We start from the raw sequence: 24875 nt of genomic DNA, 5'->3' as shown, positions 1-24875 counted from the left end.
AATGTTCCTCTGTGCTGGACAACATGGGAGAGCACCATGGGCAGCACTCAGCCCCACTCTGCTCCCCAGGAGCCTGGCATGGATCACTCTGGTGGAGGAGCTGAGTGTGTGGAGAAGCCATGCAGGACATGTCCTCCCATCCCAAGTTACCCCCATTGCCAGGACATGCCCTTGCTGGCAGGAGACTGAAATTAAACGAAGCAGAAGAGGTCGGGGTGGCCAAACAAAGCTCAGTGAGTGGCTGTGGATGGGCAGGTTGGCCTTGGTGTGCTCCTCATACCCTTAGGGATCAGGCAAACCTTGGCTGCTTCTCTCTGGGAGCCAGCAGAAGTGGAGCTGGTGTGGGAGGAGAGCTGGTCAGGGGCAAGGGCCACAGCTAATTGACTTCTTGTGAGCCAAAAGTCACAGTTCTGGATTTTCTGAAAGATCCCAAGGAGCTGTTGTGGTGGTGAAGCACAAAAATACACAAGTAGTATGCACGAAGAATGGAAAATAATCACTTAAATCTGCAGTAACTTAACCCTCTCCCCCCATAAAGATGTTATGAACAGTAAAATGTGGTGAGCAGAGAAGCATTTTTATGGAGGTTTGTTTTTAACTGACTGGCTTACAGCAATCTCCAAAACCCCTTAACAGCCCCCAAACCAAAAATAATCCCCTCTTCTCCTTTCACTCCAGATTAAAAGCAAGTGTCCATAAAATACAAACTGAACCCAGTTACAAGCCAAGATATGGAAATGGGCCACACATGAGAATCCTTCCTGTCATATTTTCCACTCCTGCTCTCCGAGAGGACCCTGTCTGGGAAAGCAATCAGGTTGCAGCTTGTCCTGAGGGTCGTAAAAGCTGGGCTGCAGCAGCCCTGGCCCCTGGCTTGGCATCCTGTGTGCACAGGGGCTGCGAGCTGGGAGCTGGCAACTCACTTAAAATCGCTTTGCCTGCTCCCGAAAGCTGCTGATGCCTTTCCCTTCTCGGCTCTGCTTTCTGCCCAACGTGCTCTGCACCAGCTGCAGGCTGATGCCCTGTACAGGATGCTCAGGGAGTGCTGTTACCTCTATCAGAAGTGTGGTATTCCCTGTTCCCTGCTTTGACTGGGGCAGGTGGGGAATGACTGGCCACATGCCGCAGAGAAAGACTCTGAGGGTGTAGTTACCCCAATCTGGGTGTCTGCCTGTGATGGAAGTGAATCCTCCAGGATGTCCAGCTTGTAGGTGTCTGAGTGTGAACAGATGAATGCTATGCACCTTGCTGAAAACCACACAAATCCTGCAGCTCCTGGGTAGAGCCAGGTTGTCCTGGAACCCTCAGTGGAGCAGCGCTGGGTCTGTCCAAGGTGGGGGATCTGCAGTGGATGAGGGCTCTGCTCTTGCTGGCTTGGGTGGGAGTTTTCTCCCTTCCACTCATGTGGGGGCTGCACATCCCTCATCTGTGGGCAGAGAGGGTGAGGTTGCAGGACACAAAGTCATGCCAGCCATGTCAGATGCCACTGTGTGCCCTGACCTGGTTTTCCAGGGATGCCATGCACTGGAAAGGGTTGCTGAAACGTCAGCTAGTGGGCATTTCTGGAGGAAAACGTCCTGGTGTTTGGGATTGTTGCCCTGCAGTGGGGTTTGAGGCCTGAGGCTGTGCTGCAGCTGTGCTGTCCTGCAGGCTCTCAGCCACCCGGGGCAGAGCACATGTCCTGTCCTGCTGCAAGGCAAACAGGCAGCTTTCCTGGGAGCTCAGGGGGGCATGGATCACACAATGTGCTCTCCTCAAAAGTGCAGGCTCCGTTCCAGCAGCGAGATGGGGAGCCGGAGTAACGTCAGAGTTTGCATCCAAACTAAACACTGAGTTAAAAATAACCCCTGGGAGGCAATGAAGGGGAAACAAAGTGCTGTTCTTCAGGCAGGTGTTGAACTGGGACTCTTTCCTCCAGAGAAACAGAAGAAGGGAAGAAACATAGATGTTGACTGATCCTTTTCTCTCTCAGAGAAGGCAATGTAGTGTCTCCTGGAGTGTTAATAGGGGGTAGATATTACAGTGGAACGTGGCTGGGCTGCTGGCCCTAGCACCCAGCCTTCCCTGCTTGCCCAGGCAGTAGCTCTGCTGCCTTGGCAGTGCTGTCTTACAGCCATGATGTTCAGTCCTTCTAGGCCAGAGTAACATTCAGTGTTGTGCTGTGACAGCAAATGTCTGACTGTCTGAACAGAATCCCTTAGCCTGGCATGGGGCTGTGGTTGGGGATCCCTTTTTCTCCCGTGGGCACTCACAGAGCTGTGCCCTCAGTGTGTTGCAGGTGCCATGTACATCACTGGCTTTGCAGAGTCCATTGCAGGTGTCCTGAGCCTCAGCAACATCTGGGCAGTGCGTGGCATCTCCCTGGCTGTCCTGCTCGGCCTGCTGGGGATCAACCTGGCCGGGGTGAAGTGGATCATCAGGCTGCAGCTCCTGCTGCTCTTCCTGCTGGCTGTCTCAACACTGGACTTCGTCATTGGGTCCTTTACTCACCTTGATCCAGGTAAAACTGGGGCTTCATTGCACTGGGGGCAGGAGGCATTAATTTCCTGGGGTTTTCTCCTTAGGTGTGTTTGGGAAGTGACACTCACTTGAGCAGAGGCAGAGCTCAGAGCTTTCCCTGTCCTTTGGTACTAACCTTTTTGAGACAACCCATAATTTTGTGAGTGTTTCCAGACCATAAATGAAGATGCCTTATTAATTTAGGTGTTTAACCCCAGGGATTGAGCTCTCAGTGTGTGCTCATTATACTCACATTGCACTCAGAGATTGTCTAACAACAGAGAGCATCTGTGTTTGCAGTGTTCTTCATAGCCTTCTGCTGCCTAACTCAGCATTAAGCATTGTGCTCATGAAAATGGAGGATTGTGACTTTGAGTTATGGAGATCTTGTCCTGGAGAACTCTGAGGTCACTTAGACCCTGGCTGTGCTGAGCTGTGCCATTCACTCAGCTGGATCTGCTGCCTGGGGCTGTGCTGGGGAGAGAGCTGGGTGAGGCCAGGTGACTGCTGGGGTTTCAAGGAGCCACGAGTGGGAGTTCTCCCATTAACTTTTGCCAGACTGAGTTCAGTCTGCAATGACAGCTCCAGCTCAGGCAGCGTGGAGGTTCAGGGCTCCCACCTGCAGCCCTGCTCACATCTCAAGTCTTGTACCTTTCCCTCCATCTGTTTTCTGGGAAACACATCTCAGGCCGTGGGTTGCTGTGGTGGAAGGAGCCCATGAGTGCTGCAGTGGCCACTCCAGCACCAATGAAGTGTAATTAGCTGAGTAAACAGAAGGTGTCACCTTTTTCTTGGCTTCCTTTGTGTCCAGCAGCACCTCGGGGGTGTTGCAAGTGACCTAGTGAAGTGAGTTTAAGGAAAGATCTTCAGTTTCAGTGACAGCTGTGATTCAGCTGCTGGGCTGGGTGGCAGGAGGTGCCCTGTGGGTACTCCTAGCGCTGATGGCACAAATGTCATTCATGCTGCTGTTTTGTTTTGTGCTGCCCTGTGATGTGCGAGGATGGTGGCATGGGGACAGAAGCAGCTGCTCCCCTGTCAGACAGAGCCTTATGGAAAGGCATTTGCACTTTATATATAAAGTGTGTAAGAAATGCCCCAGATGAGAGCCTGTGAAAGTTTCAGCAGATACTTGTAAATGAGAATGAAGCAAGGACAGTTGTGTTGCTGTGGCATGGTGTTTTGAAGAGAAAGAGAGTGACCTGCTCCAAACAGCTGTGTTTCATAGGAAGTTGTTTTCTAAAGGAAATGGGACTGGGGGGGATGTGTTGTATTTTGGTTGTGCTCGTAGGAGACCTTTCTAATAGTAGAGAAAAATGAATTCTTGAGGTGAGTACTGATGGTAGGAAAGTGAATATGGGACCAGGAGGCAAGAATTAGAGGAATAAAAACATCAGCAGGAAACATGCCCAAGTTGAGGCCAACATAGTTGTCTTTGATTTCCTCCTGTGCTGAGCACTGTCATTTTCTTCTGACAGAAAATAGAGAAAGGAAGGGAAATGAGGTGGCTGAGCATGGCAGATGCTGCAGTTTAGCTATGGCTTACTAAAAAGAGGAGGGCTTCCAGTGGATGGAAGGACATGGGGCTGATGGTGACCAGATCCGAGCCCCAAATGCCAGAGCAGCGCTGCCCTAGGGTGGGACGAGTGGCCATACAGCTGGTGGGGAGAGCTGTGGGTTTCTCTGCTTTCACAGACGCTTCCCTGCGAGTTTGGTTTCCCTCTGGGCTGGGCGGGGGGATCCTCCCGAGTCCTGCATTTCCCCAGAAGGCCTCTGAGTGGTGTGTCAGCACCAAGGGTGAGCGCTGGGCTCCACGGAGCCTCCTCACGCTGGGCTTTCTGCGCAGCATGGATGAAGGGATGCCTGTCTCTAGGGGTTGCAGCCACCAGCAAAGCATCCCTCCTGCAAGGAGCCTGCAGGTGGGACGTGCAGGTGGTGGTGCAGCTCCAGCCTCCAGAGCCAGCTGGTGACAATGACAGGGTGCTTCAAAGCCCAGCACCTGGGAAGCATTTGAGACCCCTTTGGGGTGGGCATTGCACTGATCAGCTCTCCACAGCCCTCAGGAGCATGCAGTTGTTTTCAGTTTGGTTCTGTGGCTGCAGCAGGGACTGAGATGCAAAGGCAGCATGCAGGGAGAGGTGGTTTTTGAGGCTGGACCTGTGAGCTGGATTTTAGCTGACAGCTTGTCTGGGTTGTGCCCTTGTTTAATAGCAGGTTTATGGGGTTTCAGTTCACAGCCTCGGGTCTCAGTCTCTGACCCTGTAAAACAGGCCTTGTGCAGCCATCCTGCCTTTTCTGCTGCTGCCATGGCAGCCTTTTCCCTCGCTTAACATTTCCAAGTGCTGCGCACATACCAAAGGACTGCACATCTGCCAAGCAGCAGTTACTTGGATTTAAATAATCTCCAGGAATGCCTGTCCATCTTGAAGGTCTTAGCCGGCTGCCTTTGTGTGGTTGTGCTGGGTGGAGTCCCCTGCTCTTCTCCCCGTTCCCGCGGCTCACACCCAGGCACACACCAAATCGGATATTGTCCAAGCACTCACTCCCTTCCTGTGGTTTGCCTTTATTTTTAGTCTGAGGACGGAGCATGTTTACACAAAAGGGGGCTTCTCAGCAGGGCTTCCTGCTGCTCTTTCTCCTTTTTTTTCCCTCTCCCTTGCTGTGGCTGGCTCCTGCTCCAAGCGCCAGCCGGGGTCCTGCAGCCTGGAGCTGGGACTGGAGGAGCTGAGTGGCTGCAGCAGACGGAGAGTGCTCTGGGTCACTTGTCCAGATGCTGCTGACCCCAGTGGCTGTGTCTGCCTGCTCACTGCCAGGCCACCCTGTCCCTCTGCCTGGCCCCCAGGGCTTTTGCTCCTTCCCACAGGCTGCCAGAGGGGTGGGGTGGGACTAGTTGATTTTTTGGAGTTAATCCTAAATCCTCCCTTGGCTTCAGCTGGCACTTCCCCTGGGGCTTGGTCACAGTCCCAGGCTGGGATCTCTGCCAAGGGTGGGTAGTGAGGAGAGGGGCTAACTGTTCTGTTTGAGAACCAGCCTCGCTGAGCTGTCTCTGCCCACTCACCTTAAAGTTCAGTCTCTCCTCCAGAGCTCATGCTCCTTCCTTCACACAGAAGATCCTCATTGTTCCCTTTCTCCCTAGGCACAGGTTAGTGTTTTTACCAAAGCAAACACAGGTGAACTGAAATCAGTCAGTGCTTTGCTTCTCAGCCCATAACCAAGACTCAGCACTTGCTACAAATTTTCATTCCATTTTTGTTTTGGCTTGTGTATGTCTGTTTTAATGGTGGAGGTCCATACCTCAAACAGCCTGAGTTATTTTGGGAGGAGCAGTGAAAGTAGAGGAGAGGATGCTCCTCTCCCTGACCAGCTCCTCAGAACAGCATGTGAAACTTTTTGGCCTTTTCACGTCCTGAACATTAGAGTCACGGAAAAAAAGAAGATAAGCCGTCCGTTAATGCCCACTCTTTTATTTTCCTAGCATATCTCTGCTAATTTTTGTGTAGGGTGACTCCCAAATACTCCCTTTCAATTAGGCGCCTGCTTTCCTGTTTTGGCAGTGGCTCCCAGGTGCCCTGTTAGAGCAGAGAGGCTGTGGGAGCTCAGGGGAGGGCGATCACTGGGAGGAGGGCTGGTGTTAATTTGGCTGTGCTTTGATGGAGAGATGAAAGGAATCACAACATGAGCAAAAGGGGCCCAACAACAGCCTCTTAAATGCCTGGTGGGGGGAAAAAAATAAATTATCCTGTTGGTAATTCAGTAATTGTGTCCCCTTGGGCTGGGATTCCCCTGTCCTGCAGCAGATGGTATCATGTGGCTGGGGTGAGTGTGCAGCTTGGCTGTGTGGGGCTAAGCCCCTCTCCTCAGGCTGGGAAATCTGGGTAGTTCATTTCTCAGGGAAGCAGGGAGGTTTGAAATGCATGTTGCTGTCAGGGTGCTTCTGCTTGGGATTATTTTCCATGCAAACCACATCCTTCATGTCACCCGCCTGGGTTTTAGCTTCCCAAAGTTGCTCACTCAGAGCCCAGAAAGCTCATTTATCATCTTCATTTATTCCTCTGAGGGCAAGTGCTTTGGAGGATTCATCCCCCTCCAATGTTCCATGGCCGAGCTGGGGAGCTGATGCTCTCCTGTGGGTACCACTGGTGAGGAGCTGTGGGAGATGAGCTTTGCCTGGAGCTGCTCCAGTGGACAGGGAACCTGCAATTGTTGAAGTGATTTATGTATATAGATGCTCTGGTGTCATAAAGATCCCTCAAATGCTGCCTCTAGGGCTTTGATGGATTGAATTAATTAAAAATATTCCCACAGATTGAATATGAAAGTGATCAAAGCATCCTAACCAGGGGCTTTTGCTTGGCTCTGGCTTGTTTTATTTTATTTTTGGGCACAAGGGGTGTGCCCCAATATCATAAGAGAGGGTGCAAGAAGGATGTGTGTGTCAGAAGATGATCTGCAGCAAATCCCAGAGGTTTTATCCAGGCTGATTGCTGACTTCCTGGCCTGAGACACATCTGGAAACTGGCATCAAATTCCAAGTAGAAATCACTGTGCAAGCTGCAGCAGAAAAAAAAATCCCACTTTGCTACCGAGCAAGGTACTCACCGTGGTGAATAAAAGGAGGAGCTAATGCACTCTTTATTTATTAAAAAACACAGGATTGCTTTTCCCAGGTTTTTCCAATTATAGTGCATTGAATGGCCCTGACATCACTCTTGAGCTGGGGCCAGCCTATTCAACAGTCTGGCGAAGACATTTATTAACTGGTTACCTGCCAATTGTCTGGGCTAGAAGCTGCGGGACAGATGTGTTTTGGAAAGTGATAACATTGTTAGAGGCCTTATTTAGATAGTGAGAGGAAAGCTACCCCACACTGTCCAGGTCCTCTGAAGTAGGTATTTAGCACAGCTTATTTAGAAGAAAAAAAACCACAAGCAGTTAGGTTGAGATGTAACTCTGGCGCCCTGTTTTAGGTAGTTTTTCACGGTGTTTCCTTGCTGGAGGACATCCAGCAGTGGGACTGTGTTGAGGAGCAGCAGTCTGGACTGCCGGCAGATGCTCAGGTGTCAGCACAGCTGCTGCTCCCCGGGGCTGGCACTGGCATCCCTGTGTCCCTGAGCCCAGGCAGGATTCCTGAGCCTGCTGCCCTGAGGCATCTCCCAGGAGGTGGGTAAAGAGGGGAGGAGGGCTCAGGGTCTGTGGGTCCCACAGGCTGGGCTGCACTGGGGGTGGATGCCACGTGCATCCAATCTGCTCCTAAAAATTTCCAATGATGGATCCATTGCTGCATCCTTGGGGATCCTCTTGCTCTAGTCACAGCTACCTGAGGCTAACCCCCTCTTCCTGCAACCTAAACCCACTGGTTTGTGTCTCTTGAGGACTTGGCACAGCCTGGTGTCCTTTCTTTTTGCATTAAACCACCTTGCTTGGAAGACCCCTGGTGCTCTTCTTCAGTCTTCTCTTCTCAAGGCTGCTCCATCTGAGTGGCTGTGGGAGCAAGCAGCCCTCTACCATGTGCTGCTGAGGATGAGGAGGGTCCTGGCCTCCTCTGAAACCCTGAAGTGTGCCACTGAACGGTGCTGTCAGGGACTGGCTGGGCCAGGTCCATTCAGAGGGTTTGCTGAGGTTGTTAGAAGTTTAAACTTGCTCAGTAGGTAATCCAGCTCCTGTTGTACCCAGGAGGTTTTGTACACATTGATTTAACCTTTAATTTCTTCACTGTTTCCCTGTGAAGCAATGCTAAGCTCATCTTCCTAGAGCTTGTAAATAAATCCTGAAATACCTCGGCTGGCTTTATTCCCTGCTAGAGTTTGCCTTCATGTGGGCTTTCCCTGTCCATTCCTCCCATAAAACCTCCTGTGCAGGCTCTCCTTCAGCAGCAGCCTGTTTAAGGCTAGAGAACTAATAAAACTGACTGCTTTGAGGAAGATATATATCATTCCACAATCTCTCCCTCTCTCCCCATTTCTGTGTTTAGATGGGACAGCTTTATTTAATTGCATTGATCTTTTTTCTCTGTTTTTGGTGCCACCACATAACCGTTTTCAAATGATGGAGATATTTTACCTCCTCTGTTTTCATCCCCCCAGTGTTTAATTCCAGTTACAGTTCAGCTGTGCCCTGAATCAGCTTTCCTTAGTTAGGGATTTAATTTATTAAGATAATTTCTAGATATTAGGTTCTTCCTCCAGCCGCTTCACTTCTAGTTTGCATCCTCTCCCAGACTAAAGAGAAAACTTTGTGTGGGAAATAGGTCCTTATCTACTGTTCATCATCTTCTCTCCTGGCTTGTGTTAACCATTTTTGGCCTTTTTTGGCTGTAGACACAGGATTTTATCCTGGTTGTACCTTCACTAACCTGGATGGTGGCTCAAATGGTTCTTTCTGGTTTTATTTTTTACATGAAGGGGGAAATGCATCCATTGAAAAACTGATTTTCAAAGGGAAAATGTATTCTATGACTTGCACATAATTCAATCAGCAATTTCAAACAAACAAACAAATCCTTTTAGGTAATAACATCTTGCTCAACCTTTCCAGAATCAAACACTTTCTGGTTTGATTTGCATTCTGAAGCCAGACTTAAAGCTGTAGCTCTGTGTGTGTGTGTTGTATAGGGAATAATGAAAATCTTCCAAAATCAAGAACAAACTGTCATTTTAAATACAAAATCAAAAATTCAACAAAAGGAATAGTTTCCTTTTGAAGTACCATTGTCATATGGATAATATATCCATAATTTAGTATGGGAAGCCAGGAGTATGGGATGCTATAGTCATGAGTATGGCAGAGGACACATGGCAGGATCCAGTGGATTGAGTTACATCATCTTTCTTTGGAAGGATGGGGATTTCAGCAGCATGGATTGGACTTTGTCCCAGACAATACATGGAGCAGCTCCGAGATGGAGGGGAGGTCACTCTGGAGAGCCCAAAGGATGTGTGTCATCACCGCTGCCACTCAGCTGCCACTTATTTTCCTCCAATTGTTGTGCCTTGATTCAGCCTAAATTCTGATTTCCCCAGCCTAGGGCTTTCCACTGGAGAAGTTCTTCAGAGCCTCCCACAGCTGGGCACTCTGGGCATGACTTTCAAAAAATACCATACTATAATTGATAATGATACCCCATTGATGAAAACTATTTTCCTAGAGGAAGGATGGAGCAAGGGACGTTTTACTTCTTGTCCTCTTTGCAATGAATAAAATAATTTTCGCCAGCTAGTTTGAATACCATTGAACAAGCCAGGCTGCAAATACCACATCAAAAAATCAAATAGTAATGGAAGGATTTATATATTACAGCAAGTCTAGTGCTTAACATTAAATAATATAAAACATAAGTGGAATTTGTAAAGTTAAAACACCTGTGTTAAAATCTCTTCCTTTTTTTCTCCTAACCAGAATTTTAGAGTTTCTACCTGCAGAATATATTCATTTTTTTGCTTTTTTTGGAAAAAAATACTAAACCCCACCAACCTGTAGAGACAGAATAACTGCCAAACAGTTCTCCTAGGTACTTCCACAAGCACATTCCTAAGTTTTCGTTTATTTAAGCAGTGCTTTTGTGACGAGGAGCTGCCCTTGCAGGCTCTGAGTGTGCTCTTGTGTACGTTAGTGGTTTTCCACTTTCCCGAGAAGCTGAGGCAGAGATAAAGCAGGCGCATGGGGAGTTGGGCAGAAATGAGCATTTCCTCCCACCCAGTCCAGTCTGCAGGAGATGTGGTGTGGCTGGGGGGAGCTTGGGGGGAGTGTAGGCTACCTCCTGATCTGAGAGAGGTGACAGCATCCTGCAAATGAAAATTGTTCCATTAGCTAAAGACAAACATCAGAGACAGATTTAAGCAGCTCTCTTTATTTATCCTGCCTCTTGTGCTATTTTTAGCTGTTGGCCAGCACCCAGTATTGCAGGTCCATTGGCTTTAGGGAGAGGAGGTGCTCGTGATCTGGTGGCTCTCCAGATAGGTTGGGATACTCCACGAGGAGATTGGGGGTGCCTTTACCAGAGAGGGTAAATATGTCAAACGATGATGACCCCGAGCAGTTTTTTTCAGGTTTCTTCAAACAGATCAGCCCCAGCGCTTCTGCTCCAGTCTTTCCTGCTTACTCGAGGGATTTCAGTGCACAGATTCCATCACTCCTCCATGCCTCCTCTAAGACCATTGCACTGGCTCATGCTCAACCTCTTTCCAAGAGCTGATCTGCAGGATGCGCTGCCGAAACCCTGAGCAGCTCAAGGAGAGGTCACCCGGAGTGCTTTCCCTCGACAGCGCTGTCAGTCTCCACGCCTGCTAATTTGTCTGCTCGGCAGAGCAGTGTTTATGCACGGGGCTGATTCATCGCCCTGCAGCGAGATCGCTGGCAGCAGCAGTGTGACAGTCCCTGTGCTGCTCCTGCTCCAAGTGAGGGCTAAATATCCCGGATTTGTCTCTGCCACTGCTGGTGGGGATACACTGGTGTGGTGGAGGGTGGTTTTTGGGAGAGGGTTAATGTGGGATCCCCCGGAGCCCATGGCAGCAGGAAGCCTTATTGTGTGTTGACTTTAAACAGGAGGTTTGGGAGATCAGCTCTGGAGCAGAAAACAGGGACTCGGGAGGAACAAACACTCGCTGCTTCAGAAGGGCGGCGATTTCCTTTCGGGTAAACACGTCATTAATCTCAGGGAGCACATTCTTTTCCATCAAAAGATAAGGGATTCGAGTTGCCTTTCTCAGGGCTTGGCCTTTTTAGATTGTTTTAACTGTGGCTTTCGCTCCTTCAATTACAGACTGTGCGTACTCTCTCTTTTTAGGTTTGCCGGGTTTATTGTGGGTACAGAGAAAGTCTCGGGCAAGAGAACTCCTTCCCTGCTTTCTTTAAATTTGCTCTGATCCTTCCTCCCCACCACCCTCTTGCCAAATTTTTTTCCCACTAAAACCCATCTATTTTTTGCTACTTGCAGCTCTGACGACTTTGAAACGTAAGCGCAGTATTTTTCCTGATTCATGAAACAATCTCCCTAGTCCTGATGATAAAATAGGAACTTACTTGTTCACAAGTGGAAAAATAGCAATGAGCTCCTCACCCCACCCTGGGCTGCCTCTTGCTGCTCAGCTTTGGTTTGGATTTTTCTAGGATGTCACTTGCTGTGGGGCGTGGGGCGATGCCGGCTGTGGCATTTTTCAGCTGGCACTGTCCTGACACATGGGGTCACAGCAGTGGCAGAAGTGCTGCTTTTGCTTCTGCTCGCTGTGGCTTGGGGTCTGTGGCCACTCTGAGCTCTTTTGAGAGTAAATGTATTTAACTGTAATTTAGGGATGAAATTACAGGGGGAATTGAGTCCCTTTGCATTTTTACCTCCTCTTCTTCCCTGTGCTTTCTGCTAAGGGCTGCCAACAGCGACATGGGGTGGGGTGGGGTAGAGCAGGAGCTGAGGAGTTCCCACATCCTGCATCTCTCAGTGCCCTGGCAGCTCGGGCAGATGCTCTGCAGCCCTTCTGTGCCGATCTGTCAGTGTGGCCACATGCTGATGTGTTAATTGCGTAATAACTTCGGTTTTATCACTGCATAATCATTGACCTGCATGTATTTGACACAAAACTTCCTCTCTGTTTTTTTCCTCGCCTAGTTTAAGATTCTTAAAGCAGAAATGCTGAGACTGTGGGAGCTGTCAGCAGGCAGGATGTGGCCCTGAGGACTGAGATGAACCCAAGTCATGACATCATTAGTGACATATGGAGAGGGAATGATCCTGTATTTGGTCTTCTCCATCTGGGCTGGGCTGTACATGCCCCATCTCCAGCTATGGAGCTGTGCTGCTGCCCACAAGTCCAACATGGAGCTGACATGCTCCTGGCTTGCAGGAAATGTGCACTGATCCATGCTGACTCCCATGGCACAGGCGTTGCACTAAAGCTGCAGTAAAGACCAACCTTGGTTTGGTGCATTTTGTCCCCTGGGTTGGTGAGTCCAGTGGTAGCTGGCAAAAGACAGGGGCATCAGTCCCTTCAGGCTGTCCCATCCTCCTCAAGCTCTGCTCCCCTGCAGCTGTTGTCTTTTCCTTCTGTTTCTTCACAGTCTTTCAGCCCAAACCTTTCTACCCAAAGGTGAAGCAGGAGATGTCCTGGAAGATGTTAAAACATTTTTGTATTCCTGTACAAGTTCAGCAAAGGTCGTGTTTATTCTCTGGTCTTGTCAGCGCAGCTCTGCCGCTCAACACCCTCTGCTTCCATGACTCATCAGTTCCCTCACCATTCTCTTAGAGAACTGGGACTTTTCTGCTGAAAATCTGTTAGTGCATCCCTCAGGTCGAGTGTCAGCCCACAGCAAGCAGAGCAGTGGTAGCATGCAAAAACCACCACCCTGTCCTCTGGCCACCTCCAGTGCTGCTTCCCTCTCCCTTTTTTCCTTCCAAGCCTTTCCACATGTTTCTCATACATTTCTGCCTGCACCTGCCCTGTACCAGGCTGGCAGCAGTAGGACAATGCCTGGGTGTAGCAATGGTAGTGTTGGACTTACTTGGGAAAAAATATTGGTAGGACCTCGAGAGTTGGAGCTGGGTAGTTGTGAAGGCATGACTGCAGAAACAGCCCAGCCTTGGAAGAGCTTGGGAATACGATTGTTAATGCTGGTGTTAAATGAGCCCAAAGACAGGAAGCCAGGTGTGTTTGTGGAGGGATGTGGAGGCTTTTTACTGCACTGCTTTGATTGATTTATTTTTCATTCTGTTGGGAGAGGTGATTCCAGTGTTATTCATGACCTTGGTGCCCTCTTCATGCTTCTTTGATTATGCCAATCCACTGGAGACATGCACCATTTTCAGTGCCCATTACTGGGTGTGCTGCATGGCATTGCAGGGCTGTGGTTGTGGTCAGCTGGATCCATGTAATTCTCTGGCACATCCAGCATTTCACTGAGGAAATCCAGAGCCATCCAGAATGTGGCTGTGTCGGTAGAGCTTGGCATCCAGAATGTGGCAGAGCATCTCTCAGAGCTGTTGCATCAAATGACCCTGTGCTGTTTATTACCTGAAGCTGAATTCCAGCATTTGCATAGAGTGGGGGGGGGGAGGAACACAAAGATAAAGTCCTTGGGGTTTTGACAGCATTCATGGCTTGGCATCCTCTCTGCACATCCACAGTTTCTGTGTGGATGGTAAATCCTGTGAATCTGCAGTGCACACTGAGATGCTGAAGAACCTATTGCTGGTGGTGCTTTGGCATCCAGATTTCACTTCATTTAAGCCAGCCATGCCTGACCTTCCTCTGACAAGTGAAGATGCTGCTCTCATGTGATAAAGTATGGGTAGTATTTATGTTTGGGGGAGTTTGGTGATCACCAGACCATGGGTGAGTTTATTCTTCTGGCAGGAAAAGAATTCATATTTCAAGGGCTTTTGGAGGGAGAATTTCACCCCTTCCCTGCTGTAGAGCATTCCAACCTATGTAGGAATTAATTTGGTTTAGGCCACCCAACAGTCATCTGATAGACCACAACTTCTGAGAGTTACAAGCCTGACAGGGCTTGACTTGCCCACGGGGGAGTCAACAGCTCAGGAGTTCCAGGCTAGTACCTTGCCCTTGGCTAAGAGTTTGGAGGAGGAAAATGCAAGCATGTGGTTGGTGAGGAGTGAAACTTTATCTCACTGCAGAGGAGTGTGTTCAGATGAGGATGGCAGCTGTGGGACCAGGCTGTGAGGACCATTTCTGTTTTCTCCACAGTGATGTGCCTGGGTCTCCAGCACCTGCACCAGGACCTTGGTCTGGGTGTGCTCTTGGACTTGCATCCTAGGGGAACAACATCCAAAGGATTTCAGAATTTATGCCAGAAAGGTTTAGTGGTGGAAGAAGAAATGGGAAAAAGATAGAGAGCAGAGATAATTATGCCAAGGATATATAATTACTCTTTGGCACTCTATGTCTTACATCACACAGGATCCTGAAAATGCTGAGGTCAGACTTGGGAAATGTGCTGCAAGACAAACACTTCCAGCTGTTCCTCTGAAAGCAAATCTCAGCAAGTACCTTCCAGGAAGGAATGTGTGGGCTCACTTATTTTGGAAAAGAAAAAAATCTCACCATTTCAACCCTTCAGCATTCACCTTTGTAATTAAAATCTCTAATCACAAGCAGAGTGCAATATGTGGCTGTCTTCAGGGAGCTGTTTCTTAAGGTGGTTTTCCATTTTTGCACTATTTAGCCCCTGCCTCGGTGCCAGGCTTTACTTAACCTTAAGCTTGTGAACAGGCTTATTGAATTTGGCCAGGACTTAACTAATCTGTAATGAGCTCCAGGTTGCCTGGAACTTGGCAGCACCGCCGTGCTCTGTGCTGTTGCATAATGGGCTGACCCTGTGTAACCACAGCTTCGCCTTGTGCCCCTTCTCCAACCTCTCTGAGTTCCCATTCTGGAACCCTGGGCTTCATGGAGGGGCTGCCCTCAGAAGGGGAGTCCTGAGGGAAAAACTCTCTTGCTTTCATGCTCTTCCACAGGGTGAGAGGTGGGAGAAAGTACAAGAAAAGGCCAAATGTGGAAACCCACTGGGGCAGAGAGGGGATGCAGCAGTGACAGCATGATGAAAGCTGGTTCCTCCTCCCAGCTATCGGGGTGGCTGGAGAGACCTGACTTGACCATGGCTGAGAGTTCTGACCATCTTCCTCCTCCTCCTCTGGCTACATCAGTCTGCTGTACAGCCTCCTGTGGTCCCTCTGCACATGTGCGTGGAGGATGCTCATCCCGAAAACTCCTCCATTTCAAACTTTCTAGGTTGTTTTTACTGTTTATTACATCATTTTAGTAAGAGTGACTGGAAGGACTTGATTTGTGAAAAATCACAGGAATAATTCAGATGTTGCTCTAAGTCAATTTGTTCCCCATTGTTTATTTAGATCAGCTCAACCACTTGAGAAACGCATTATTTGCTTTCTCCTTATTGAGTATCCAATGATGAAAATAAATTGTTAGTGCTCTTTATTGTGCATTTCCCATAGGCTGACACAGCACAGAGAAGGAACTGGATTCTTTTCTTCTAGCATGACACAGGGAAGAGTGTTTATAGCACTTCAGCTCCAGCCCTCTGCAAGCCAGCTGAGACCAGGATCATTAAAGGCAGGATTTAGAGGCTGTGGGGTTGCATAAATTGATTGAGAGCAAAATTTTTGAGACAAATATTTTGTAATGAGCAAGGAGGGAGGAATCTGGTTTGGATCTCATGTACCCAGCAGTAAGCTGGAGAAAAAGACCTCCTTACAGAAAAAAAATGTATAAAATGATCTTGCCTTGTTTGAAGATCAGAGTGCCAAATATAGACCCTATCACATTTCCTTCCCTCCTCCTTCCGAAGCTCGTCCTTTTGAAGTGCACTTTCAATGGGATGTGGATAATTGACTCTGTGAACAACTGACCGAGGGCTCTGTTGGTTTAACCGATTGGTCTCAGTTGCTGATTCCTGTTTTGTTTTGGATGATTTTCAGCCCAATTGCCCCATCAGCTACAATTAGTTGCATTAATATGACAGCTGAAAGGTCACAGATGACTTGTGCTGGTCACAGGCACGAGGAAGGCAGGAGATGCTCCCAGCATGTTGTCCTCAGTCCCGTGCTCGTGTGCCCCTAAATTGATGGTGATTGCAAATCCTAGTCCGATCAAAAGGGATGTGAGGTTTGCTTCACAGGAGGGTGATTGAGAAATGAGGTTGTGAATGACAACTAACATTTGGATGAACTTCTCTTTAATTAGTCAGGAAGGTTCCTGGTTCTGTATACAGGGGAAATGTGGAATAGCCTCTCACCTGCCAGAGCTGTGAGGAGAGGAAGCAGAAGTGGGATGGAGTTGTAGGTACATCCTGTGGCCCTTTCAACAAATCCACAGCTGTCATTTTCTGTGGTTCCAGTGACATCTGGCATGGCTTTGGGCTTTTGTCTCTTCCAGTGAGGATTTCCACTTAGGGGAATTCCACTAGAAATGAAGTAGGAAAGGGAACAACATATGAATGAATGGAGCACAAGGGGATAATTTAATTTCTTAAGATTAATAGGGGTCAAATACACACAGGTGCAGATCAGATATTGGACTCATGGGTCTCATGGTCAGTCTGTGGCCATAATGTGGCCAAAATGGTACCACAGAAAATATAGACTGGTTGTACACTGGTCTGTACACTTGGCATTTTGTACGAGGAAGGAAACAGAAGGCACCCAAAGTGCCTCCTTTGAATTATATAGCCCCAAAATTCCATTGGAAGACCCCAGTTGGAGATGGTTTACTTACAAAGCAGGATGCTGTGCCTGGTGAGGTTCTGCAACAATCTGGTTTTGGTTTGGTGTTATTTGGCATTTTTCTTGACTTCCTGGATGATGGAAAAGGGAATGTGTGGATTCAATCTGAAGATGACCCCAAGCTTGGAAAGGCTCACAGCAGCCTGGCAGAGAGGGCTAGGCTCTCAGATGACCTCCACAAATTGGGCAAGTGGTGTGAAAAGGACAGTTTGTGATTAGGGAAAACCTGAATGATAGGAATATGTGAGAGTAAACCATCAAGAGCGGCTAGAATTCACTTCACAGGAAATTTTTATGAATCAGTGGGGCAAATTTCTGTCAAGTTTGTCAAGATGTATTTGATGTTGCTGCTTCAAAGCACTGGTTGGAGGTCTGCAGATCTTCTTGGGATGAGATGAATACTTTGTTCACTTTTTTTAATGAAACATAAACGTATCTATGAGGAGCACATACTTGGTGAAAAATCCCTTGGCCAAGGACCAACATTTCCCTCGAGCATTTGGTGGGAGCTCTGCAGCTAGGCCATGTGCTGTGCTGTCGTGAGCATCCATTCTGGTGGAAGCCACACAGGCCTGGACTTACAGGAACATACAGCCTACACAAATTCCCCCTCTATTTCTCCAGAAACTGCACTTTCTGCAGACATCTGTGAGGTGCAGAGGTCAGTGTGTTAGGCAGAGCTTATTCCCTGTAAATCTCATCTGAGACTTGTTCCTAGGGAAGATAGTGCTTTTAAACAGCCTAGCAGCAGGAGACCTATCACTGTGTTTCCATCCATGTTTGGGCAACACAATGAATGCAGATGTAGTAGGAAACTTTTGATTATCTATAGGGTTTTTCTGTGAAAACTTCAAAGCTCTGTGGTTAGTTATATTCTGAGACTTTAAATGGATATGTCTTGTGCTCAGAGCTCTGATTTAATGTTCTGGTTTAATCTATTGTCCAAACATCATTAATGTTGTCTTTGAGGCATGGGACAGCTTTGATGGAGTCTTTTTTTAATTTCTGGCGATCACCCTGTGCAGCCATAAACAACATCCTGCCTGCTAATGAGAAAATTCAAGTTATTGCAGTCACATGTCTTGTGGAAATAGATTGTAGTGGCAGGAGAAAAAAAGGAACCGACTTTGCTCACTTTCCACCCTGAGCCGGCATGAACATTTGGATTTCTGACAGGGAGGAGAAGTTTCCATGGATTAAGATACTTCATTAAAAAGCAGTGTTGCCTGTTAAAAATGAAATTATTAATTTCATAGTCATACCAAATAATTCCTTAACCTGCTTTTGTGAGTTTTTGTTTCTATCTATAAGCATCTAAAACCTTTCCTAATTAATGCCTTGCATGTCAGCTGTCAGGCTTAGCTCTTCCTAACAAATTCAGGTTTGTGGAAGAACTTGACCCATCCTTCAAGTGTGCAGTGAGGGAGTAAGATCCTCCATTAAGTACCCAGTAAACCAGGTGCATGACATTGGTATCCTACCCATCGCTTTCCCTTCCCCCCATCTTCTGTAAAACTTGTTTGGAAAGCAAAACTTGTGTGTGTATGATCTCAGAAAGATAGGATAGGAGTGGCAGCTCTGGTTTCTGCCTTCTCCTCCACCATGTAAGTTGACATCCATCCTTTCAGAAGGTCCTTGCAAGCAGCCCCTGCAGCTATGTGTGTTTAGAGGGTGGGTGGAGGGGCTCCTGCAGCCCTGGTGGTTCCTGACGTTCTCCTCTCACCCTCCATGTCTCCGCAGAGCACGGCTTCGTTGGCTACTCTCAGGAGCTGATGTTCAACAACACACTGCCAGACTACAGCCAGGGGGAGTCCTTCTTCACTGTTTTTGGAGTGTTTTTCCCAGCTGCCACAGGTACAGTTAAGTTTTATCCTCACCCTTTTTTCCTCCACAGGAACATCTTGGAGATGGGCAGAAGCAAGGAGAGCTCCTCTGGGCTGCAAGGCAAAGCAAGCAGGACTGTACTTGGCCATAGCAGAGCAGACCCAAGTGGTCAGTTCAAATGTTCAGACTTCCTCCAGCAGCTCGAATTTTTCGCACTCTTGTTCACTTGAACACACTCTTCTCTCTCTGTGGTCAGAAGCTGCTGGTGAACTCTGGGGGTTGATGTGGTGGTGTAAATCCTTCCCTGCCAAGGACAAGGCTCAGGCACTGATCTTGGCCAATGCTGTCAGGGCCAGAGGTATTAAGCCTATTTAAAAGGGCTGATGATGATTTCTCATATCAGATAAGCCTTATGACTTGATTGCACTGGGAGAGTGGGAAGAGCACAGGAGGAGTTTCCCTCCATCCTCACCTCAGCAGGTGCCTGAGCTGTGCTGGTGCCATTGCCCATGCTGGACCCACCATGGCGTCACAGGTTCATATTTGTGTGTCTGCAGAGCTCATATTTATGAGCTTAATTAGATACCTTCATATTATTCATTCCCTAGATTACCAGGAAGGTGCATGTCCCCTTTCCAGAGCTGACAATACCTGGTGGGAATGCAATAACTATCAGTTGAAGTTACAATACCTTTTGTTGACGCTGGGTGTTTTAAGCTATAAAAAGTACTGATTATAAGCAGTTTCCATAGAGATGAATCCTTGGATTACACAGTGAATTTTCAGAGGATTAGCTCTAAGCAACTCATGGGAAGTTGCAGAATCGCTGCAGTACAAGGAGACAAATGAAAGGGTTTTATGAAACAGGTTGGAGGAATGGTCTGGTAGCAGAAGTCACTTTTGGCAGGTGCACCTAGTGCAGGATGTCAAGTTTTTCTTTGAAATCCTCTCTCCCACCTTATCAGGCTGGCTATTGCCTTTGTGTAGACTTCCTTCTGGAAAACTCACCTTCCTGAACTATTGGCACCATGGAGAAGATGGCTTCTGCCCTCTTTTTTGTTGTCATTTTTGACTGGCCCAAGTGAGTTCCCAAGAGAAAAAGACCTTCCTCATGAACTCTTCCACTGGTGCAGGAAAGCAGGGTTTTTTTTCAGTTCCTTGGTTGTGGAAGAAGGAACAGTTATGACAAAACTGCAGAAAATTACCGTGATTAGCCATATTAAATGATTCTTCATCATTGCTAATGCTTAGCTGCTAGGAAGAATGCCAAAGCTAATAGATACAATTTAATGCCCTGGCAGCCTGTTGCTCTGTTTAGTTAGCAGCAGTAACACCAGTAATAATGTCAAACATTGTCTGAAAATACAGTTTGAGATGATGTATAATTACTCCAGTTGTTAACATGGATTTTTTTATATGTTCTTTTTAATTGCTTGGTTATTTACAGGATTTAAATTATTCCTTCAGAGTAGCAGTGCCAGTGTACCATATAACATCACTATTGCTCCTGTCATTGCTGTTAGGAGCACTCTGGAGTTCAGGAGCCTCATAAAATACAGGGCTGTGTTTGATGCTCTACACAGAAGAGCTTGTGGTCTGATTAAGAAATTTCCAGGATGGGAGTCAAAACTTCTCTGCTGCAGACTGCAACCAAGTGGCACTCAGGAATGACAGGGACAGGTTAGCACTGCTCCCAGGCTGTCCCCTCCAGCCTGTGGTCCTCCCCACCACCATCCCCAAGTGGTACCCACCTCTGCTGGAACCCCCACAGTGACCCAGCTGAAGCACTGGAAGCAAAATCCTTTGCCTTAAAATACAACAGAAATTTGGGGAGAGTTTCGGCCAAACAATATGGTGTTTAATTTGAGTGGTTACATAGAGCCAGTTCTTTGATCCAGAGCAATGTTCTGTTTAATTGTTAAATGTTGTGTTTACTCTTCTTAATTTTTAGCATATGCTAGTTTACAATTTAAGATGCTATTTTGATAGCAAAGTTTTTAAAAAAAAAATGTTTCGGAAATTGTGAAACAAATTGTTTGGGCCTTTCTGAGATGAAATGTTCCTCTTTGAAGTGAAACTATTTTGATCTCTTCAGGATAGGCTTTTTCCTCTCTCTCTGAAATGGCTATCTGAATTGAACCAGTTTGGTCTCTAGGATAAACAGAAAAGTGGTTGTAAGTTGCCTATTATCACCAGACATAGTAATGAAACAGAAATGTCTGAAATGCAGGCTGGTAGCTGTAAAAGCAAAGAAGGGCAGCCACTTCAGGAAGGGGAGCAGGGCCTGTGGGGAGACCCTTGCCAGGGCCAAATAGGGAGGAGGAGCAGCTGGGGATACAGGATGGTCATCCCAGCCTTTGGCAGACCAGTAGCAATGTGCTGCCTCCTACAAGCATCCTCCTTGGATTGTTTTGCTCCAGGTCAGGTTGTTTTCTCTGCTCCTCTGTGTTTTATTGGTACGACTCCAGCAATGGGAGTGAAGTTATCCCAGTTTTATGGTTGAGCGCTGGTAAGCAGGAGCTGGTCTGTTTGCTCCCTGTGCAATGCTGCTTACAGCATTTCAGCTGGATGTTCAGTGAAGCTGCATTTATTCCCCCAAGTTTATAATTTAATCATAGGGAAGTAGCTGAGTGATCCACAACATACATCCAGAGCTGGCCTAGATGGGAGAGCATGGGCAAGGAAGACTCAGATCTCCTGGCTTCAGTCAAAAGCCTGAAATGCACACTTTGGAAGATGTGAATGTGCCCCTGTAGAGGTGCTGTGCATTAACCAGATGTGTTCCTACATGTTTGTAAATACCTTCTTAAAGTACACATTTTGCTGCTGTGCTGTGATAGGTGAACACTTGGCTACTCACCCAGGCAGGGCTTTTCAACAGGAAGGGAGTCTCAGGAGCTGCCTGCGCACAGTCAGCTCCCAGCAGCAGCCACACAGCCGTCAGTGCATTTTCAAAATTAAGATAAATGCCCTTTCTGTTGTGCAAAAAGTGTTTTTCTACCAAATCCCCGAGGTTTTCTGTCTAATGAAAGAAGTGTGTTGCCTTGTGATACAAGAAAGTAAGATGTCGTTTGAAGCGGTGTTAGTGGAAAATATCATCGCACAGAAACCAGTTCTGAAATAAACCATATTTGGCACTTGCAAAATGACAACAAATAGATTTAGAAGTTTTGGGCTAAGTTATCAGATGATGTAAACTGGCACAACTCCATTGAAGTCTGTGGCGAGGTGCCAGCTTACATAAGTGGAGAAGCTGGCCCTTTCAAAAAATTAGCTACAATTCTTAGATAAGATTTTCCATTCTTCATCTCCTGGGTGAAGGAAAAAACCCACCTTTTCTATTTTATAGTATGCTCACTGAAAAATGCTCTGGGCGTTCGCAAGAGTGATGATATCTGCAGTTCCAAGCCATGGCTGGTGGAGCTGATGGTTTGTCTAAAACACAGTGTAGGTGGTCCCTCAATGCACGTATCCACTGCCTGGATGATGCCCAGGACCAGATTACCCTGGGAATAGCAGCAATGTACAGACTGTCTCAGCCATAATTTCCTGGCTGGGTTGACTGTGTTTTCATGGTTCTTTGTCCAGGAGCTTTGTCACTATCTGCTGCTCTCTAAGATAATAGCCAGTGTGGAAAATCCAGCCTGCTATCTCATTGAAACAGAGAGGTGGATAATTTTCTCCATGGACAATCTGCAGATATGATTGCTTGAGTTCAGAAGGGATTGGCCATTTCCCTAGGGACAGGCCTTGTGTCTGAAGGAAGGAACATCCCAATTTCTCTGTGTTGCTGAGTTTTAAATGCAAGCGTGGGGTTTTTCCTCTGTCGAGCAGCCAGAATCTCTGACAAGGCTTTTTGCGGCTTCTTGCAAGTCAGATCAGCTCTCTGGCAGGGGGTGACCAAGGCTATGGATGGTGGAGATTGTTTAGGATATTTTTTTTTTTAATTAGTCAGGTTGTCCTTTCATTGAAAAGTGGGTTGCTTAGTCAGCTGTTTGCAGAAGACCCTCTCAGAACTGGTCTTTGGCAGCTGTCATCCTGCCTGGAAAATTACTTTTTGGGTGGTGGGGGAGAGGTGGCTTTGGCATTGTCCATACATCTGTACTTCCAGATTGTCCACACTTCTGCACTGATCAGAGTCATAATTGCAACACAGAGGAGATGGCTTTGGCCTGAGTGGCTGAGAATGTCTGAGTTGGTTCCCTCTTTGGTGGCCTTGACCTTTGGTCGTGGAACCCATGAGACTCTGGTGACCTCCTGGGGACCCTGGCAGAAGCTAATGGTGTGCAGTGGCCTGGGTGTGACCCCTGGTCACTCTAGGGCAGGAGGTCAACCATCAGTCTCGAGATCCTCTTTATGTGGGCTCTGGGAAGTCATCTCCTGGCTGCTCCTGAGCATGTGTGGGTCTGTGGGAGGGAGGCAGAGAGGCAGCCCAGGCTGTGCAGTCATTGCTATGCCGATGACTCATGTCTTCAACTTTTTATGTTTGGTCCAGAAAATGCCATTTTGGTGTTTCCCCAGTGCTTTGCTGAGGCAGGACTTTGGATGAGGAAGAGGTGACTCAAGCTGGAAGATTTAAAGGTGGTGCCAGATGTTTGAGAAACTTGGCCAAGAAGCACACGAGATTAACAGCTGTCCTCCCTACAATAGTTTGTTCCCTTTGGAAGAAAAATTCAGAGTATTCTGAGTTTTCTGCATTGTCTCTGAATTGCAAAGTAGTATGTCATCAGAGAGTGGTCCACAGAGACTTTATTTAGCATATTTGTGACCATTTCCATGGACTTTTGTCTTCCTAACTTTTCTCACCTCCAGCTAAGCCTATTGTGTAGCTGTTTGAAAGGAGCAAGGCTTGAACACTGTGTGGAAGCTTTATCTGGAGAAAACCAGAGCACTTGACAGGCTTTTAGCTGTGCTGTTCAGAAGTACATCCACAAAATAGTCTTCCAGGAGAAAATTAAGAGCTTGATTCATAATGCTTTCAGTATGGTGTCAAGGATTCAAATCTGGTCTGAGTCTGGAAGAAAAGCTCTTCCAGGAGCTGAGGAATGCCAGAACTCTGTGGGGACCAGGAGCTGTTGTTGGGGCCCTGGCTTCAGGGTGGAGATGACAGAAAAAAGACGGCTGGTGACTGGATGGATCAAGGGGAAAAAAGAGATGATCAAGGAAAAAGCATTAATAATAAATAAATAAAGCCCTGGATGTGTTTGGCAACGTTTGAGTGCCTTGTGCCCATTTACATGCTCTCCTTATGGCAGGGCAACAAGGAGAGGAGGTGTCACAATTCCCTGTGAGCAGATGTGGAGATGGTGCTATGAAGATGCACAGCAGAGCCTGGGACAGAGCAGAGCAGAACTCGTGTTCCATGATTAGCAGCACAGCCACTGCTGACAGCCCATCAGCAGCCATGCAAGGTCGGTAGGGAATAGGGAAGACATCCATCTAGCTGATTTGGGTTTGTCCCCTTTACCCTGAGATTGTTCCCATGGCTCTTGTCTATCCTTCATCTTGGGAAAAAACCCTTCCAAGCAGCAATCAGTGTTGTAGCTTTAAAATGCAGTGGGCTGTTGCTGATTTAGAGCTGTAGTCACTCATATTTGCAGCTGCAGGGACTGACTTTGTCATTCTTCTGCCCTCTGAGCATGAGGAATGGCTGCTGGGCTTGGCAGCGCGGTGGGCTGGCATGCAGTCGGTCCCCTGCTGCTGGGGCTGCCAGATGCTGGGAGTGCCATGGCACTGGTATCCTCCTTCCCATTGTTCTCTGGTGATCTCACCCTGGCCCCAGGGACCATGCCATCAGCACTGCTGGCTGGCTCCTGGCCCACGTGTCCTTATGAAGACGTCAGCCTGACATCCCAGGGGTGGGACGGGGACAGGCAGAAGGTTGGCGTCTTAAAGTCTTTGGTCCTGCCTTCAAATTGTCCAAATTCTCATCAGGATTCCAAATCCCAGATTTCTGTTTATTTATTTTTATCTATAGCAGATACCTGAAGTATTCTAGAAAAACTTCTGTCATAATGCAACAGGGGAAGCTGTGTTTTCTTGACAGGTCTGGTATGACTCCTCCTTCAGCTATGGACAAAGCGCCTTAACCAGTCTGTACCTTGGCTTTCTAGCCTTAATGTGGAGACTGTAGTCCTCTGCTTCATCCTGTTTCCCTTCCTTGCGTCTTTAGATGGTAATTTTTTAGGCTAAGGACCTTCCCTGATTGTATAATACCCTGTACTCTGGCCTAAAATAACAGTTCAGTATTTTATTCTTAGTCCTACCATGTGTTTTCTACGTGACACTGGGACAATTGCTTGCCCTCTCA

The 24875-nt window shown here is 47.5% G+C and overlaps 1 protein-coding gene across 2 annotated transcripts in view; it reads left to right on the top strand.

Annotated features, from left to right (window-relative positions):
- Positions 1-24875, top strand: part of SLC12A8 (solute carrier family 12 member 8) — a 49890-nt gene that overhangs the window by 7948 nt on the left and 17067 nt on the right. For both annotated transcript variants that reach the window (XM_085066991.1, XM_085066993.1), the window contains exons 5-6: positions 2269-2500; positions 18482-18595. In XM_085066991.1, the coding sequence (XP_084923117.1) occupies positions 2269-2500; positions 18482-18595 (346 nt within the window). The remainder of the gene's footprint in view (positions 1-2268; positions 2501-18481; positions 18596-24875) is intronic.

The sequence above is a fragment of the Lichenostomus cassidix genome, chromosome 7 (assembly GCF_008360975.1).
Source record: "Lichenostomus cassidix isolate B80296 chromosome 7, HeHo_3.0, whole genome shotgun sequence".
Classification (NCBI taxonomy): domain Eukaryota; kingdom Metazoa; phylum Chordata; class Aves; order Passeriformes; family Meliphagidae; genus Lichenostomus; species Lichenostomus cassidix.
Note: the sequence above shows the minus strand (reverse complement) of the source record. Positions and strands in the feature narration are given on the sequence as shown.